Source organism: Archocentrus centrarchus, chromosome 3, assembly GCF_007364275.1.
Source record: "Archocentrus centrarchus isolate MPI-CPG fArcCen1 chromosome 3, fArcCen1, whole genome shotgun sequence".
Taxonomy (NCBI): Eukaryota; Metazoa; Chordata; class Actinopteri; order Cichliformes; family Cichlidae; genus Archocentrus; species Archocentrus centrarchus.
The window spans coordinates 15,972,633-15,990,624 of NC_044348.1; the positions used below are offsets into that span (position 1 = coordinate 15,972,633).

At 39.9% G+C, this 17,992-nt stretch overlaps 1 protein-coding gene across 1 annotated transcript in view; it reads right to left on the reverse strand.

The window, feature by feature from the left end:
- The window catches only part of galnt18b (UDP-N-acetyl-alpha-D-galactosamine:polypeptide N-acetylgalactosaminyltransferase 18b), a 97,736-nt gene extending 82,548 nt beyond the window's left edge, over nt 1-15,188 (reverse strand). Inside the window, exon 1 of the mRNA XM_030722990.1 lies at nt 14,654-15,188. Within this exon, the coding sequence (XP_030578850.1) occupies nt 14,654-14,891 (238 nt within the window). The 5' untranslated portion in view covers nt 14,892-15,188. The remainder of the gene's footprint in view (nt 1-14,653) is intronic.
- Between the last annotated feature and the right edge of the window lie 2,804 nt (nt 15,189-17,992).

Here is a 17,992-nt window from a genome sequence, read left to right on the forward strand (position 1 = left end):
CGGTATGCATGGCGGAAAAAGAACACAGCATTCCAAGTCAAACACTTGCTACCAACAGTAAAATTTGGTGGTGGTTCCATCATGCTGTGTGGCTGTGTGGCCAGTGCAGGTACTCGGAATCTTGTTAAAGTTGAGGGTCAGGGCTGGATACTTCAACAAGACAACGACCCTAAACACTGCTCTAAATCTACTGAGGCATTCACGCAGAGGAACAAGTACAACGTTCTGGAACGGCCATCTCAGTCCCCAGACCTGAATATGATTGAAAATCTGTGGTGTGATTTAAAGCGAGTTGTCCATGCTCAGAAACCATCAAACCTGACTGAACTGGAGATGTTTTGTAAAGAATGGTCCAAAATGCCTTCAACCACAATCCGGACTCTCATTGGAAGCTATAGGAAGAGTTTAGAGGCTGTTATTTCTGCAAAAGGAGGATCTACTAAATATTGATGTCATTTTTCTATTGGGGTGCCCAAAATTATGCACCTGCCTAATTTGGTTTAAATAATTATTGGACACTTTCTGTAAATCCTATAAACTTCATTTCACCTCTCAAATATCACTGTTTGTCCACTATATGATACATTTAACTGAAATTGCTGATCCGAATAATGATTTATAAAGGAAAATCACAAAAATTATCAGGGGTGCCCAAACTTTTGCATACCACTGTACTCCAATCACAGAGTTGGAGACCTTGTGATTAATGGCTGGTGTAACAGTCGTAATTGTGATGTCTCTTTACGACAGTCTGGTCTTTTTGTGTAGATGATGTCACCAGTGTGCGCCCACCGCTCCTCAGTAGAGAGCGCGGGAGATGTGTTTTGCAGACGGACATTTTGGCTTGAGGCGGACCTTTTCCTTTTTCCTTATTTTTTGTACCGTTACAGGTTGTATGAACACTGCTCGTTTTCATGTGTGTTTATGTAGCAGCCGTTCAACCGGGCTTCATAAGGTTGTGAAGATTACATTTATTAAAAGGGCAATACTGAAATTCTCAGTGCCAGTGTGCTTGTGCGTTTTTTTGGCTGCTCGCCGCCTCCTCTTCACCACCGAACACAACCCAGACGTTACACTGGGTTTTACTAAACATCTTCTCTGTCCTCTCAATCTGTGTTCACTTTTGATCTACCTGTCAGCATTAAAAAAAAAAGGCTTATTTTTATATGAACTGTGAGTATTTTTAAAATACTATATACAAATGCTAAATAAAATACTAAATTTACAAACGCAACATTGCCTCTTGGCAGAGACTGAAAAAATAGGATACAATGTCATGTAAGTGACTCAGCAAAAATATCATGCTGTAAGCCTACATGAAGCAATGGGACTTCTAAATCTATTGAGGAGATGAAAGTTTATGACGGACAGAAAAAAGACTGACAGCTCAGATAACACGATACTCCAAAGTTCAGATAGTTCACCTCTGTGGAAAGTAATGCATGCACAAGCAGGCATGGGGACAAGGGACAAGGGGCAAAGTCAGCAGGCAGACTAAAATATCAAGAGACCAAAAGCATTAAGGGTCAAAAGGCAGAGTCCAAAAGACTGTCAGGAAGCCAAAGACAAAAAAGGCACAAAAGCCACAACTAGAAAAGCATAACAGACAATTTGACAGAGGGTAATTGGAAGTGGCCAAAATATATTTACACTCGGGAGCTAATGGTGAGGTGTGGAGTTGTGATCAGATTGGTAAGGGGAATCAGGTGATCAGGAAAGGTGAGCGGGAGTGGAGTTAGTGCAGGGCTCCATGTGAATAATGAATGACCAGAAATAGAAAATATCAGATCTGGGTGGAGTGATAAGGATGCTAAAATGTTATTCAAATTAATACAGGAAACAAACACATCAAGCTGTAGGAATCAAGCTTCCTACATCACTTTCCACATTTATTTATTTTTGTTTGCAATTTAGACTGGTGCATGAAATATTACAGCCATATAAAGTATAGACGGACTAAAGCATCAATTAGTAATACTGTTGGATGACATTTTCAAGTCATCCAGCCCTGATAATTTGAGATAACAAAAGATTTGTGCAGAATGATTATTACGAATCCTGAGAAAGAGCCATTCATTTGTAGAGGGGAACTTTTGGCTTTTCTGGTCTTTTTAAGGATCCAATCCAATCCAGCTTTATAAATCACCCACAGGGTCCAAAGTGCTGTACAATATAACAATAATATACATAAAACAACTCAAAATGCATTAAAATACCTGCAAATTATATAAAAAATACAAAAAAAATAACACAGCTCACAGACTCGGTGTTTACTTAGTGTTAAAAACCAAAGAAAAAAGGTGAGTTTTTAAAAGTGATTGAAAGTGCGCGAGTGATGAGGCCGGTCTAATATGCAGTGGCAGATCGTTCCAAAGCCCGGTCCCCTCTGAGCTTAAACCTGGTTTTAGGCACCATCAGAAGCAGCTGGTCTGCCAACCTGAGTGACCAGGTGGGAACGTAAGAGTGTAGAAGCTCAGAGAGAGAGAGTGGGGCAAGACCATTTAGATATTTAAAAGCAAATAAAAGAATTTTAAAATGGATCCTAAAAGAACGGGTAGCCAGTGAAGCGAAGCTAAAACAGGTGAAATCTGCTCATGCTTGCAGGGACCAGTTAAAAACCGCCCAGCAGCATTCTGCACCAGTTGAAGGAAGCAATAGCGGACCCTCTAAGCCCCATATAAAGTGCATTACAGTAATCCAGCCGAGTGGTATCAAAGGCATGGATTACTGTTTCAAAGTCTCACCTTTGGAGAATTGGCTTTATTTTGGCCAGTTGCCTCAGGTGAAAAAAGCTTGACTTGACTACAGTATTTATGTGGCTATCAAGCTTCATGTCAGGATCTATTTTAACTCTTAAGTTTGTGATTGTTGGTTTGAGATACTGTACCAGAGAGCCCAGATCTACCAGAGGGGTCACAGAGTTGTTACCAAAAACCATCACCTCTGTTTTTTTTCCTCATTGAAACTTAGGAAGTTTAGAGCCAACATGCCTTAATGTCACCTAAGCATCTAAGTAATTGTGCCACTGAGTAGGAATCTTTCCTTTTAAGAGGCACATATATCTGGCTGTCGTCTGCATGGCAGTGGAAAGAGATACCATATTTTCTAAGTATGTGGCCCAGCGGTAGTAGATAAAGAGAAAAAAGAAGTGGGCCTAGAACTGAGGCCTGTGGTACTCCACGCACAAATGGAGCAGTGGAGGACACAAATTCACCAAGTCCAACACAGAAACTCCTACTTGACAAGTACAACTGAAACCAACTCAGGGCTCTGCCCCTGATTCTCGCCCACTGCTCCAGAGGAGAGATTAAAATTTTACAGTCAACTGTATCAAAGGCAGCAGTTAATTCTAAAAGGACAAGACCAACACAATCACCTGAGCCAATAGCTAAAAAGAAGTCATTAAAAACTCTTGAAAGTGTCGATTCAGTGCTGTGCAGGGGGTTAAAAAGGTCATTAGATGATTGTAAATTACCTTTTCAAGGATTTTTGATTTAAAAAAAAAAAAAGGCAGACTAGAAATAGGTTTAAAGTTAGCCAAAACTGTGGGATTCAAACCAGGCTTTTTTTTTTTTTTTTTTTTAAATCAGAGGCTGCACAACAGCATGTTTAAAATTTACAGGGACCACACCTGAGCACAGACTACTGTTTATAATATTGAGCACAGCTGGAAAAATTCCTTTAAAAAGACAAGGAGGGATAACATCATTTGGAGAACCTGAAGGCTTCAAGTGACCAACAACCTCCTGTAGAAATTCCAATGTTGCAGGTTTAAAACTGTGAAAAACAGCAGAACAGGAGAAGGAGACTGAGGGGTCATTCGGAGGAGGAGAAATAAGAGGCCTTGCAGTGGGTGACCTTACTGATAAAGAATTGCAAAAATCTTTCACAGACATCAGAAGAGGCCTCAATACAGTCAGACTGCAGTAGATTTAAAACACTACTGATGGTTTTAAACACACGAGGCTTGTGACAATTTGAGACAACAATAGTTGAGAAATATATAGTCCTAGCCTCTTTTACAGTTGACTGATAGTGACGCCAACAGTCTCTTAGAATTTGAAAGGACACCTGCAATCTGTCTTTTCTCCACTTCCGCTCAGCTCTGCGGCACTCATGTCTGACTGAGTGGGTCATGTCATTCAGCCAAGGCTCATGTTTAGCTTTAGACTGCCTAATCTTTAATGGTGCCACAATGTCGATAGTGTTTTGGCAGGTGTTATGAAACCATAAACTCATCTCCTCCGTATCATCACCTACATGTGATGACACAGTTCTGTGTGAAAACAGTGGAGAACTGAATAGCTGTGGAAGGGTTCATGATCTGGCATCTGCAAGCAGCAGGCCGAGGATGTATTTGGTTATAAAAGTTACACAATAGCATCCTTTTAAATCAAGAAAAAAAATTTAAATTAACATGTTCATTTGATGTTCAGAGAACTGTTTGTTCCATTTGTCCCACAGAGATGACTACAGTTCCAGATTTGTCTGTATCAGTGATGGATTAATAAGGGAAGCTTGGGAAAGCATATTTTGATAGAGGATCTCAATTATAGTGACCCAATGATGAATATCTTTCTGAGGCCACAGTAATTCACTTCTGTGTTGTCGAGTCTCACCCTGTAATCCATCTACACTGTCCCCATCATTGTCTTACATCAGCAGCAGCTGACCCAATAAAGAGAAATCAAACACTGACAGATAAAGTCCACTGTCCTGTAGGCCAAAGACCTGCTGAGTGGAAAAAATTAACAATGCATGAAAAATATTTAACACCACAAAAACATAGTCAATTGAACTTTAATAGAAGTTTCAGTTTAGCAGATTGGCTTTGTGTACTGAGTGCACACACGGACAGCACATTATATATTTGCCATGGAGACCACACGCTGCATGCTGGTCCACATGGTTCATAAAAGCAAATCCAGGCAGCTGGCAGATGGGTGATGGTGGGTGAACACAAGCCAGACACTGTATGCACCAGCAGCTCAGAACAATTTTCTTCACAATCTGCCCTTTTTTTTTTTCCTTTTTTTTTTTGTAGGACTGTGTGCAGAGGCAAAATTATTATAATTATTACGTTATAATTTAAGTTTCATCTCTCCTTTTTATGTTTCTCATTTAAGAGTAAACTGAAGCAGGGTTCATTTCAGAATGTTTGTCCATTTGTAGGTATTTGGCTACACGAAGCGAAGAATTAAAGGTGAAGGTATCTTATTTTTATGAATATCTGTCACACTGACATGTTTCAGATCAAAAACATTTTAATATCAGACAAAGATAACCCAAGTAAATACAAAATGAAGTCTTTAAATGGTGATTTTACTTACTGAGGGGAAAAAAAGCTATCCAAACCTACCTGGTCTTGTGGGGAAAAAATAATTGCCCCCTGAACTTAATAATTAGTTGTGCCAGCCTTGGCAGCAAGAACTGCACTCAAGCATTTGTGATAACTGGCAATGAGTCTTTCATATCGCTGTGGAGGAATTTTGGCCCGCTCTTCTCTGCAGAATTGTTTTAATTCAGCCACATTGGAGAGTTTTCCAGCATGAACGGCCTGTTTTAAGGTCATGCCAAAGCATCTCAATTGGATTTAAGTCTGGACTTTGTCTAGGACACTCCAAAACCTTCATTCTGTTTTTTGAGCCATTCAGAGGTGGACTTGCTGTTGTGTTTTGGATTATTGTCCTACTGTCTAACCCGAGTGCACTTGAGCTTCAGGGCACAAACCAATGGCCAGGCATTCTCAGGTTTTTCTGGTTGAGAGCAGAATTCATGGTTCCATCAATCACTGTAAGTCATCCAGGTCCCAAAGCAGCCCCAGACCATCACACTACCACCACCTTATTTAACTGTTGGTATGATGTTCTTTTTATGAAATGCTGTTAGTTTTTTGTCAGATGTACAGTAACAGGACTCAAACTCTCCAGAGAGTTAAACTTATTTCTTGTCAGTTCACAGAATATTGTTCCAAAACACTTAAAGCTCATCAGGATGTTTTTCTTGGCAAATGTGAGATGAGCCTTTGTGTTCTTTTTGTTCAGCAGTGGTTTTCTCCTTGGAACTCTCCCATGGATGCCATTTTTGCTCAGTCTCCTTCTTATTGTTGACTCATGAACACTGACATTAACTAAGACAAGGGAGGCCTGCAGTTTTTGTTTCAGTCATTCAGCTTCTTTATTTGGCACAAATCTCTGATGGAAACTCTCGTATTCTGGCCTTGATGCAGACACATTAGTATAATGTGAATGACAGCAGCCTTATACCCAAACTGAGCAAATATAAAAACATGGATTTAATTTCAGGGATTTTAAGATTTATGCTACAGTAACAGATTAGATCTAAAAAAAAAAAAAAAAAAAAAAAAAAAAAAAAGGTCTAAACTCAAAGAGACATTACATGAGAAAATGACAGGCCTTGTTCATACAGCAGATGAAAACATGTTGTGCATAATGGCAGAGCTGTGTTGGAAAAGCATACTTCCTCACTCAGTGCCATTAATTATGAAAAAGTGCAGAGGAGTGAGAAAAAAATGACTGCTGACAAATCTTGAATGCATACTGCAACAAAATACTTCAATTTGTTCTCTACTGTTGCTCCTTTTACTGATTGTGAAGCATGAAGGTCTAAAGCATTTACAGTGGATTATAAACTAAGAAAGCCAGATGGTGCATTCTTTTACCTTTTTTTTTTAAAGTAAATCATGATTTATATCCTAATCCTGCAAAACCAAGAGCCTCACCTCAATGTGCCCCAGTTTGTGTTGCCTAAACATAACTGCATAACAGCTAAAGCTTTAGATGCTACAGATTGGCTGTTGAATGTTTTGCTGATACATTCTTTTGCACTGAGCATTTTGCAGATGCTCTAACACAAATGCATTTCTGCTATGTCCGTGCAGCACAATGTTTCTCAGAAAACACCCTCTGTTTATTTTTGCTAATTAAAATCATAAATGTAATGTTGACAACTTTTGAGGATCAGAGCTAGCATGCTAATCTTCATTCTGCTGACAGCAAATAACTACTACACCGGCTACAGGATGACATCTGGTTATCAGAAATGTGTTCTTGTGAAGAGACTTTCATTCCACATCAGTCTAAAGTCACACAATGCATCTTTATGTTCATCCTGTGAGAATATTTATTATGTTTACATAACCAACTCCGGGGAAGGAGGTTCTTATCAATAAATCATTGTGTGTCAATATATGAAGATAAACTGCTTACAGTCAGCTGGGACTGTAATGTAAATCCCATGCAGTTATAGCTAAATCAGACTTCCATCTGACTTACAAGGATTGCTTTCATATTTTGTTGTGACTTTAAATTCAGTGGAGGAAAAAAAAACAACACTGAGAACATTTGCAATAGTGAACTGATCAATTCAGGATAAACTGTCAAGGGATGCCCTTCTTGTAAGAGGGTTTTACTTACTTTAACATCTTAGCTCTCTGGATTCAAAATAATTGTTTTCATTACCAAAGACTCTCCAGTGGATTAATATCCCAGTGTTTCAATAGCATCTTGATTTATTGGAATTACCACCCAGAATATTCTCCCGTTTTATATTCCCACTCCTCAGCTCGCTCTCACACGCCGTCTGCAGCCCTGCCTACAGGCTGCGAACAGCAAGTGCTGACAGATGAATCAGTCTTGTAATAAATCTACAGCAGAATGTTTAGAACCACAGTTACATTACAGTACAATGTGAAGGACTGTTAAGCTCTGTGCATTAAGATAAAGTTATGCAGTAAAATCCTCTTTGCTATATTTCAACAGATGGTGAAGTCTGAGAATCACCATCACTGTTCAGTGATCAATTCATAAAAAAAAAAACAACAAAAAAAAATTTAAAGGGTTTGCGCTATTATGAACACTTGTATTTTCATGTCTCTCTAAATGTGCTCAGTGTCCTTCCTGGCTGCTTAATGAAAAAGTCATGAAATTTTGCCAGCCTACCAAGACTGCAATATTTTCCCCAAACAAATATTCTTTTTAAGCACAAAATCTTTACAGCAGCGCCAGAACAATATTAGCTCGTCACAGATCTATTGATTTAGCATAAAAGGTATGGCTAACTACTGAAACACCCGAGACACCATCCATCCATTTTCTTAACTGCTTATCCAATTCAGGGTCATTGGGGAGCTGGAGCCTACCCCAGCTGTCACTGGGAAAGAGGAGGGGTGCACCCTGGAGAGGTCACCAGTCCAGTAAAGGGCTAACACAGAGAAACAGACAACCATTCGTGGTCAGTCTCACCTACGGCCACCAATTAACCTAACATGCAGCGCAGGACTGCTGTGGCAGGAAACTGGAGCACCCTGAGAGAAGGCACTCAGACACAGAGAGAACACGCAAATGCCACATGCACTCCACACTTGAGATATATTTGCAGTAATTTAGAAACAATCTTGAACATACTGCAATGTGTTTTGAACCTTAATCTGCGTTTGAAAATCTTTAGCCAGTTGTTTAAAGCACATTAAAATGTTTCAAGAACTACTATATGGTGTGCAGCCACATTTATTCACTCCCATCACGATAATTTACTGTGGTTTATGATACAAATACCTGCAAAATTAATGACATTCAGCCTCAGCTGCAGGGTACTTTCGTGCTAATTAGTGATTTTGGCATGCTAAGGCAGCATGGTGGCTGTGTAGTTACCACTGCTGCAGTAACAGCAAAAAGGTCCTGGGCTTGAACCCTGGTATTTCAAAGATTTTCCATCAGAATACCTACAAGGAGCTAAATACAATGAATGATTTTTTTTTTTTTTTACTTACATGGAACTAACGTGGTAATTATGGCAGGTGTTGTATTTGTCAAGCACAAGCATGTCATCATTCTTATTTTATGTTAGCATTTAACTCAAAGCATTGCTTTGCCCAGGTTTTGCATTGACTTAAATTGCAGTGTTTTGTCCTCAGCATCTTGGATTGTTCAGTATCACAAGACACAAACTGTGGTAGAGAGAGGACAAAACTTAAGGATATGTCGCAGTGGCATAGAAACACATGGAAACTGAAAACACAGGTGTGTAGAAGAAATGCTCAGTGCATCATGGGAAGTCCCAAGCAGCCAAATCCTATAGCAGCAAGACTAAGGGATGCTCAAGGTCACCTGATCCAGCCATAACTACAATTTTTAACAGAAAGTAAAGTTTTAAGCTTAATCTTAAAAAGTAGACATGCTGTCTGTCTCCTGAATCCAGTATGAGAGAAACCTGATAGCTGAAGGCTCTGACTCCCATTCTGCTTCTGGAAACTCGAAGAAACACAAGTCTGCAGTCTGAGAGAGAGGTGATCTAGGGGGATAACAGGATACTATGAGGTCTTTAAGATATGATAAAGGCTGATTATTCAATACTTTGTACATGAGGAGTTGGATTTTATGTTAAATTCTGGATTTTACAGGGAGCCAATGAAAAGAAGCCAATATTAGAAAGAGAAATATGATCGCTCTAACAGCCTGCTACAATAATTACAAGCATTGTTTCTTCAGTATATTGGCTAGGGAGTGCTTGAGAACAATGGATAAAACAATACTGATTTTTTTTTTTTTTTTAAATACTGCAATAACTTATCTTTTGGTTTGTTTTGGTCATTTTGAATAGCACACGACTAAAGCAGCAGTTAACCACAATTTGATTAATTCCAAAAGCTCCATTTTCATCCTTCGTGGTTCTGCACTCTAACGCTCATCATTTTCTGCCAGTCTGAACCTGTCCTGACACTTCAGATACCACCTTCTCTCTCCACCCAGCAGCAGCAGTCTTCAGCTGTTCCTGCTGTCCTAATCCCCCCAACCTGCCAGCACCTGCCCTCAATTACCTTAATTAGTCACTCAGTTCATGCCCACTAACTCTAGTTATCTGCCAGATTGCAGTGTGTCAAGGTACATGAACTATTAATAGTAGTGGTGGTAGTACACTAATCTTTGTTTTGGTTTATGACCTGTGGAAAAAACAATCATCACAACCTTTAAAAACTGCACTGCACCCATAAGAAAAAAAAACGCCTTTCACTTTCTACACCCACTCCACCATGACAGCAGCATTTGTGTAGTTTGTTGCACTAGTCTCTGCTGAGGTAACAAGCTCTCAGAGCTGCCAAATGAGTCTGAGTCCGATTCAGAAGAAATTTAATGATAAACAGAAACAGACCAACCATCAACAAGTTTCTGCAACATAAAAGACAAAAAAAAGAAGAGATTTTCGCATATTTTTAATTAGCTTTTTCTTTTCCTTTTTTAGTAATACAGATAAGTTTGTGTGTTATTGTTTATGATAGACATGCAGGCATTATATTACATTATTACATCTGTAAGAAACAAGGCTTTCATTTACTGCCCCTGAGAAGCTACAAGTATGCGTGAGTGCAGCTTGTTTTTTCCGGGGCTGCATGCCGTAGCCTGCACATACAAGCACACAACCACCTGGGCACATGCATCCTGGCAAACACGCACCCACCTTTCTCAGTTTTTACCCTCACTCATTTATTCCAGCCTGCACTGATTTTCACTCTAGAAAATCGCACCAGATAAACGGCCAACGCTAAGAGTCCTCTGAGCACTAACTGAAATGCTATTTTACTGAGCTTCTCAATTGAATTGACGGGTGTACAATATTTGCTTGAAGCCATCACGGGAGCTATCACAGTCATTTGCAGCTAAATCGGCATTGCGTTAATGCCTCGCTCGCTCAGGCTTCATGACTGTTCAATCAGATGATATGCTTGTAATATACGTCCTCAGAGGTCAAATGAAACCAGCTGTCTTTTCATAATCACCATCCCAATAAAACAGGGCTTTGCTAAAACAACACAGCTTCCACGGTATGCATTCATACATTATCATTTAAGATTTTTCGGTTTGAGCTTCTAAAATGTGGTGATTGGCCTTGTTTTTTTTTTGTTTATAACAACAAAAAAAGCCAAATTAGAAAATGTCACTGTGGGTTCTTAGAAACTGTGAATATTTTTTTACTTCATAAAATGAGGTCAACAAACATAACAAATAGCAGAAGAAAGAAAACAAAAGAAGGAAATGATCACTTTTCAAAATAAAGATATGTGGAATTCTGATACTTCACAGATTAATAAAGAAGTACAAATATATGCAAAAAAGCTGTACAAATGCTCGACTTGTTGCACTAGTCTCTGCTGAGGTAACAAGCTCTCTCTCTCTCTCTCTCTCTCGGTCTCTCTCTCTCTCTCTCTCTGTCTCTCTCTGTCTCTCTGTCTCTCTCTGTCTCTCTCTCTCTCTGTCTCTCTCTCTCTCTCTGTCTCTCTCTCTCTGTCTCTCTCTGTCTCTCTCTCTCTCTGTCTCTGTCTCTCTCTGTCTCTCTCTCTGTCTCTGTCTCTCTCTCTCTCTCTGTCTCTCTCTCTCTCTCTCTCTCTGTCTCTCTCTCTCTCTCTCTCTGTCTCTCTCTGTCTCTCTGTCTCTCTCTGTCTCTCTCTCTCTCTCTGTCTCTCTCTCTCTCTCTCTCTGTCTCTCTCTCTGTCTCTCTCTGTCTCTCTCTCTCTCTGTCTCTGTCTCTCTCTGTCTCTCTCTCTCTGTCTCTGTCTCTCTCTCTCTCTCTGTCTCTCTCTCTCTCTCTCTCTCTGTCTCTCTCTCTCTGTCTCTCTGTCTCTGTCTCTCTCTCTCTCTCTCTCTCTCTCTCTCTCTCTCTCTCTCTGTCTCTCTGTCTCTCTCTCTCTCTCTCTCTCTCTATTATATAAAATATAATATATACACACTAGAGTACTCCGTTAACTGTATATTCCACAGGTTTATCGGACATTTTGTAGCACAACTTCACAACATGCTCTGTAAACTGTCACACATGCAATAGAACGCAGCTGCAACATTTCCCCCCTGAGTTCTGGGTCTGGTAGTATAAAGCAAAGAGTGCAGCAAACAGCTCTCATGGTGGACATGTGTGAACATGCTCAGTCCAACCATTTGGATAAAATTCTCCTTGGCTGACTGTACTTAATAAAAGAGAGTTCAGCCGATTAACATGCCGTTTCCATGATGCTTTGTCCTGGTAACAGGCCACTTAACTTCATCACATAGTGGAATATTTCTCTCATCACTGAAAGTGAAGCTGACACCGGAGACATCTCTCTCGACTGTCTGCAGTGAGTCAGCTGCAATAAATGTTTCATTCTCACATGCAGTAATGCTCTCTGGTGTGAGCGCTCATGTTGGCCTCCGCTGCACTAAAACTAAGTGCATATACAGTTGGTGGCTGTGCGAGTAGTGTAAAAGGACTCAAGTCGCAGCACTAAACTTAAGAATGTGAGGGGGGAAATATACCATTTCTGCATTTGTCTCACGTCATTGTGTAGAAAGGAAATGTATTTTTAGAGATGTCAAAAGTGCACTAATGACTCTCTGGCTGTTTTTCCGAGGACGCTGTTGGCCACATATGCACTCAGATTATGGGTCTATATTTGCTGCAGATCCAATGAAAGCAATTATCAGGGAAATCCAGACAATATGGCTTGTACTTAAAATGACAGGTCATTCTGCAAATGTGCACTGAGTCACCTCCAACACTCTCCCCCAGCGTTAGCCCCAGCAGATTTTTGCTTCCAACAACAAAACTGTGGTTCTGAACTCCAAAAATGACAAGCACGGAGACTTACTGTTGCTATTAAAGTTATCTCTGTCTTGTTTCTGCAGTTTATGATTGGCGCTGGAAACAGGTCCACAAACTCAAAACGAGTATTAAAAACACCCAAAGCAGCCAATAATAGTGCTGGCTGACTGTGTGGGAGCTTGTGAAACAACGGAGAAGTGAAAATGTTTGATATGCATGACGTTTTCTTTAAAACTAATTACAGGATGATTGTCCTAGTTTTAAAAGTAGCACAAAAAGACAGTGAGCCACAGCCTGTTTTTAAAGGAAGAGTTTCCCATTCAGGGAACTATAACTCTGTTTCTCTTACAGCCAGAAGCCAGTTGTCTAAGAGAAATACAAACAGCAAGCCTTTGTCCAAAGGTAAAAAACAAGAATCCAACAACCAGCGCCCCTGAATACCTCCAAATACCATGAAACATCTTGCCAGAATGGAAAAAAAAAAACAAGATGTGGTTTATGGAGAGTTGCATAGGGGACTTGGTCTGGGTGCAGCAATTTCAGCAATATATAACAAGTTAATTAGTGAGCCTCAGAGGGGCTGCAGGGAGATATTTTTTTAATCTTTGGACAAAGCAAGGTGAGCTTTTTCCCTGTTGGCACTCTTGCAGCTTAGCTTCATTACCACACAGAAATGAGATGTGAGGGTTTGCGATCTTTTCATCTGACTGAATGCAATAACGTGAATAAGCAGATTTCCCACATGTCAAACCCTACCTTAGACTTGGAAAGTCCAAGCACTGAGATGTTGGTTGTGTGTGTGTGTGTGTGTGTGTGTGTGTGTATGTGGTGTGTCAAAAAAGCAGCTTAAAATAAAGCACAGCTGATTCTAGAGACCATGTTAATAAGCAGTAAAATGACAGCAGCAGTGGCCATGTCACATATTATCTTTTCAGTCAGAGTAACAGAAGTAGCTGAAACGTGTACTTTGGAGCCAAGTCACTGGGGGCAACTCAACAAAGCTCCTGCAGATGCCTATGGGTGCCAAGCTGAAATGGAGACCTGCCTCCAGGAGGAATGTTTACCCAAGCTTAGCACAGAGCCTTATTGCTCAAAGAAGCATGAGTAGATTTCTGTCTGCGTTTCAGTTCTGCAGCAGCTCTGTGCCATTTCAAATTGGGACCTGCCCAAAACGACACGACCCTCCCCCTGTGACGACAAGAATAGCTCTTTTAAAGACAGGGAGAGGACAAAAATTAACTGTGTGTGTGATCAAGCATAAAGCAACTGCACGCCAGCAAGGAATCTGACCAGGAGGATTCCCGACATTCCTAAAAGTATAAGGACAAGTTCAAGCAAAACGTGTTCAGGGAGAAGAGTTTTTTTTTTTTGTAACAGTTTGATTTATAACTCCGTTTCATTCAGATGAGGTAACCGAGGAATGAAAGAGCTGATCCAAAAAAAAAAAAAAAACTCTTTGCAAGTTTTTTATGCATATAATCAGACTTAATGTAGATATGAAATATACTATCGTGATGTTGTATTTTAGCGCTGGCAGCACTCAACATTTTATTGGATTTTGGCTCTCGAAGCATTGTGTTAACATTTTGTGTTGTTCAGCATAAACACCTAAATAAACGAAGAAAGATCCTATCCTCTGTTTAATACTATCAATGAAAGGGGCAAAAGATTCACTCATTGTGTGTAAATCAGGAGAAAAATGCTGCTCAGACTTCATTGCATTCTGTTTATTAACAATGAAATCTCCTTATATGCAGCTTTTTAGCTGGTGTGTGTGTGTATATAGTAGTATTGTCATAGGTTACAGCCTCGTTGCACTCCTTAGGAAACCTGCAGCTTTTCTTTCTGTGCTTTGTCCTTTATCACACCCTCCAAATAACCTGATCGTCAACAGACAAAAGAAGTTCCAGTTCTACCCATTTTCCCAAACACAACGCACCTTTTAAATACCACACACCTTGATGCGACAAGAAATAAAACTTTCATATAACTGAGCACAGGTAGTATATGCAAAATAGAGAGAGCCGCGTATCCAGGAGCACATTAAAAAAACAGGCTTTACCATGTATGTGCTGGTTGACCACATTCTCCAGCCGATCGAGCCTCTCCATGATCCGGAGAGTGTCACCTCGCTTGTCCCCTTCTAACTTTCTCTCCGGTAAAGGCATCGGGACCTTGATGTAAATATTGGCGATGTAGTTAGTAACCCATCCGACATAGAGCAGGCAAACAATGTTGGTCATGCCGCTCAGTATCACGCATGTGGACACCAAAGTTTTGGTTCTCCTGGTGCAAGCCATGCCGACATCCCTCCATACAGCCGACGGTATCCCGTTAAACCGGAGCAGGAGGCGACGGTCGCCCGCAAAACTGTGACAGTGAAGTTATTTCCAGCAACTGTTCAGCAATGCAATATCCAAGAGAAGAACATTTACTTCCAAAGAGCTGTCAGGGTTTTTTTTTTTTTTTGGCTTATTTTTTGCCCCCCAGTTTTGAATCACAGGTTAATATCAAATATCTACAGGTGAAGCTCGCTTTCGCGATCCATGATAAACCTCCGTCAGCTCCAGTAGCTTTTGAGAATTAAGGGAACTGGAGAGACACCGAGCATCCTGCAGCCAATGGGAGGGTGGTGAGGACTGACAGTCTCCCCGCTGCACGCGTCCTCACACTGCGCACTGATTCACTGTGAAAGTGGATCTGTCAGGACTGTTTCCACATTAATGGACAAAAAGCGCTATTTTTATTTAGACAGCGAGATAATTCCGCTGCACCAGCACGCGAAAATATCTCGAGCAAATCCAGCTTAATCTCTTTTTTTTTCTCTTTTTTTTTTTTTTTTTTTTTTTTTTTTTTTTTCTGTCCCGTGCATGAGTATAAAACACTTTTGATGCAAGAGCAATGAAATCCACAGCCTACCTGCTGCAATACTGGATCAAACCACGAGATAGAGACAACGGGGCTTCGCATTGAAACCGAGGCGTGGGGTCATGTTATAGGTCTGGCTGTGCAACGCCTCATCGATGCAGAGAAGAGGCTGCAGAGGGAAAGATATCAGACAGATTAATTAAAAATATATATTTTAGGGCAAATCATGAACTTGATTTTTTCAAATCGCCACCATCTATTTCGAGGCAAGTTGAATTTGTTGTTGCTTCTTATTGTAGGTCATGATGAGTGGGTGATGAGTGGATTTTTTTTTTTTTTTTTCTATTTTGTAATTGTACCCCCTCTGTTATTTCTGCAGACAAAGACGACTCAACAAATGACACATAGCAATAACAAACGGCTTTAAATGTAACCTTTGTGTAGAAGATCTTCCTCACGGACAATGCACTAATACTCATGTCTGCAGGTGGGTGCAGCAGAGCCTCAGGTTTATGCAGATCTGCGACTTATTTAGCAATTTTCCCTTTTTGTGTATCCAAAGCAGGTGGCATTTCTTTATCCTCTTTAAGCAGATCAGAATTTTTATTTTTATTAAGGACACACTCTTTCTCTGCAGAATCTAAGTGCACACAGAAATGTCATTGTCTGAATGCATGCCAAACGTCGTTGACTGTATTTTTTTCCCCCACTTCAGTTCTTGATTATGTTTTGACAGCATTTTCCAGTATCATCTTCACCAGATGAATATTTGCTAGTAAAAAGCCTTTGTCATCCAATCTTCCCGACAGCTACAACACAGCAGCTTGCCAGGGTGAAGCTATTATATTCAGTAATGAAAAGCAAAAGTTAAATCAATATGATATAGAAATATTTTTGAAATGGAATGAAGAGCATTAAATTTGATGGTTCACTCCTCCATATTTCCCCTGAATGACTGAAGCATGTTTGTGAAGTATGATAAGAAAGACAAACAGGACAAATACTGACAGATTCCTCTGTTTGCAGTCATATTCACTAACTTTACAGAGCAAAATGCCTTCTTTGTGCTCCTGTCGTACACCACAATTATAGAGAGTGGTGGAGAGAGAACAGAAATTCGGTAAATTGAACTGACAACTGGGAATATGTGGCCATTTGAAAAACAAATCTAAAAGCCTTATTATTCTCAATTCAATCACTTTTAACTTATTTTGACAGTCATAGATCATCAATGTTATCCGATTTGTGCTCCATCTGTGGTGGCCACCCTAGCAGCCATTATTGCTGGGTAATATCATTTCCACTCAGCTTCAAAGTCATTTAACCCACCCTTTGGTATAAAATGTTAAAGGACAGCTTTCATAGAATTAAAAACCATCACTGTGTGAGTTAGCATTTTAGCTTTATTAGTTTTGACATCCATACTTAACCAAATCAGAGGTTTGTTTATTTGAATTGTAAACAAGTTTTGCCATCTTTAGGATACAGTTAGGTCCATAAGTATTTGGGCAGGATGGGTTTTTGTTTGAAATTCTGCCTCTGCACACCACCGCAGTGGACTTTAAATCAAACAATCAAGAAATGAAGTGCAGAATTTCAGCTTCAAATCAACAAAAGTTAACAAAAGTATTCCAGTAACTGTTTAGGAATTACATACATTTTTATGCACAGTCCACCATTTTCAGAGGCTCAAATATAATTGGATGAAAATCATTTGCAGTTAAAGACTGCCTGAAGTCTAAAACCCGTGGACGTCTCCAAATGCTGTTTCCTCCCCTTAGATGCTCTACCAGACCTTTGCTGCAGCCACTTTCAGTTGCTGTTTGTTTGTGGGTCTTTCTGCATCCAGTTTTGTATTAAAACATGCTCTATTGGGTTGAGATCAGGTGACTCACTTGACCACTGAATATGCCTTGCCTTGATAAACTCTTGGATTGCTTTTGCCATATGTTTCATGTCACTATCCATTTGCTCTGTGACAAGCCACCTCCTCATCTGAATGAATCTGAGCCGAGAGTACAGTCCTGTACAATTCATCATTTTACTTCTATCTGCAGTCACATTATCAATAAACACTAATGAATCTGGATGCTGGAATCTGAATTGGTCAACTCAAGATTTTTCATCTGCTCAATGAGGGACCAGGCCTCACCTGACCATAAAAACTGCTTGTCAGTCAGTTGTTGAATTACTTTTGGGCTTCTGAAAATGGGGGACTATGAATAAAAATGTATGTCATTCCTTAACAGTTAACACAATACTTTTGTTTTGTTGAATTAAACCTGAAAGTCTGCACTTCAATCACATCCTGATTGTCTGATTTGAAATGCACTGTGGTGGTATACAGATCCAAAAATGACAACAATTGTCATTGTCCAGATATTTTTCTTTTTTACTATTCAGATGGTGTATTTTAACAAATGATTAGACTTGTGAACTGTTTTAATTTTCTTCATCTGGGCTTTGGACCTTAGCCTGTCTGTTTAGGAAGGAGCTTAGAAGTGTTATGCTATTTTAGTTGTTAATGCACAAA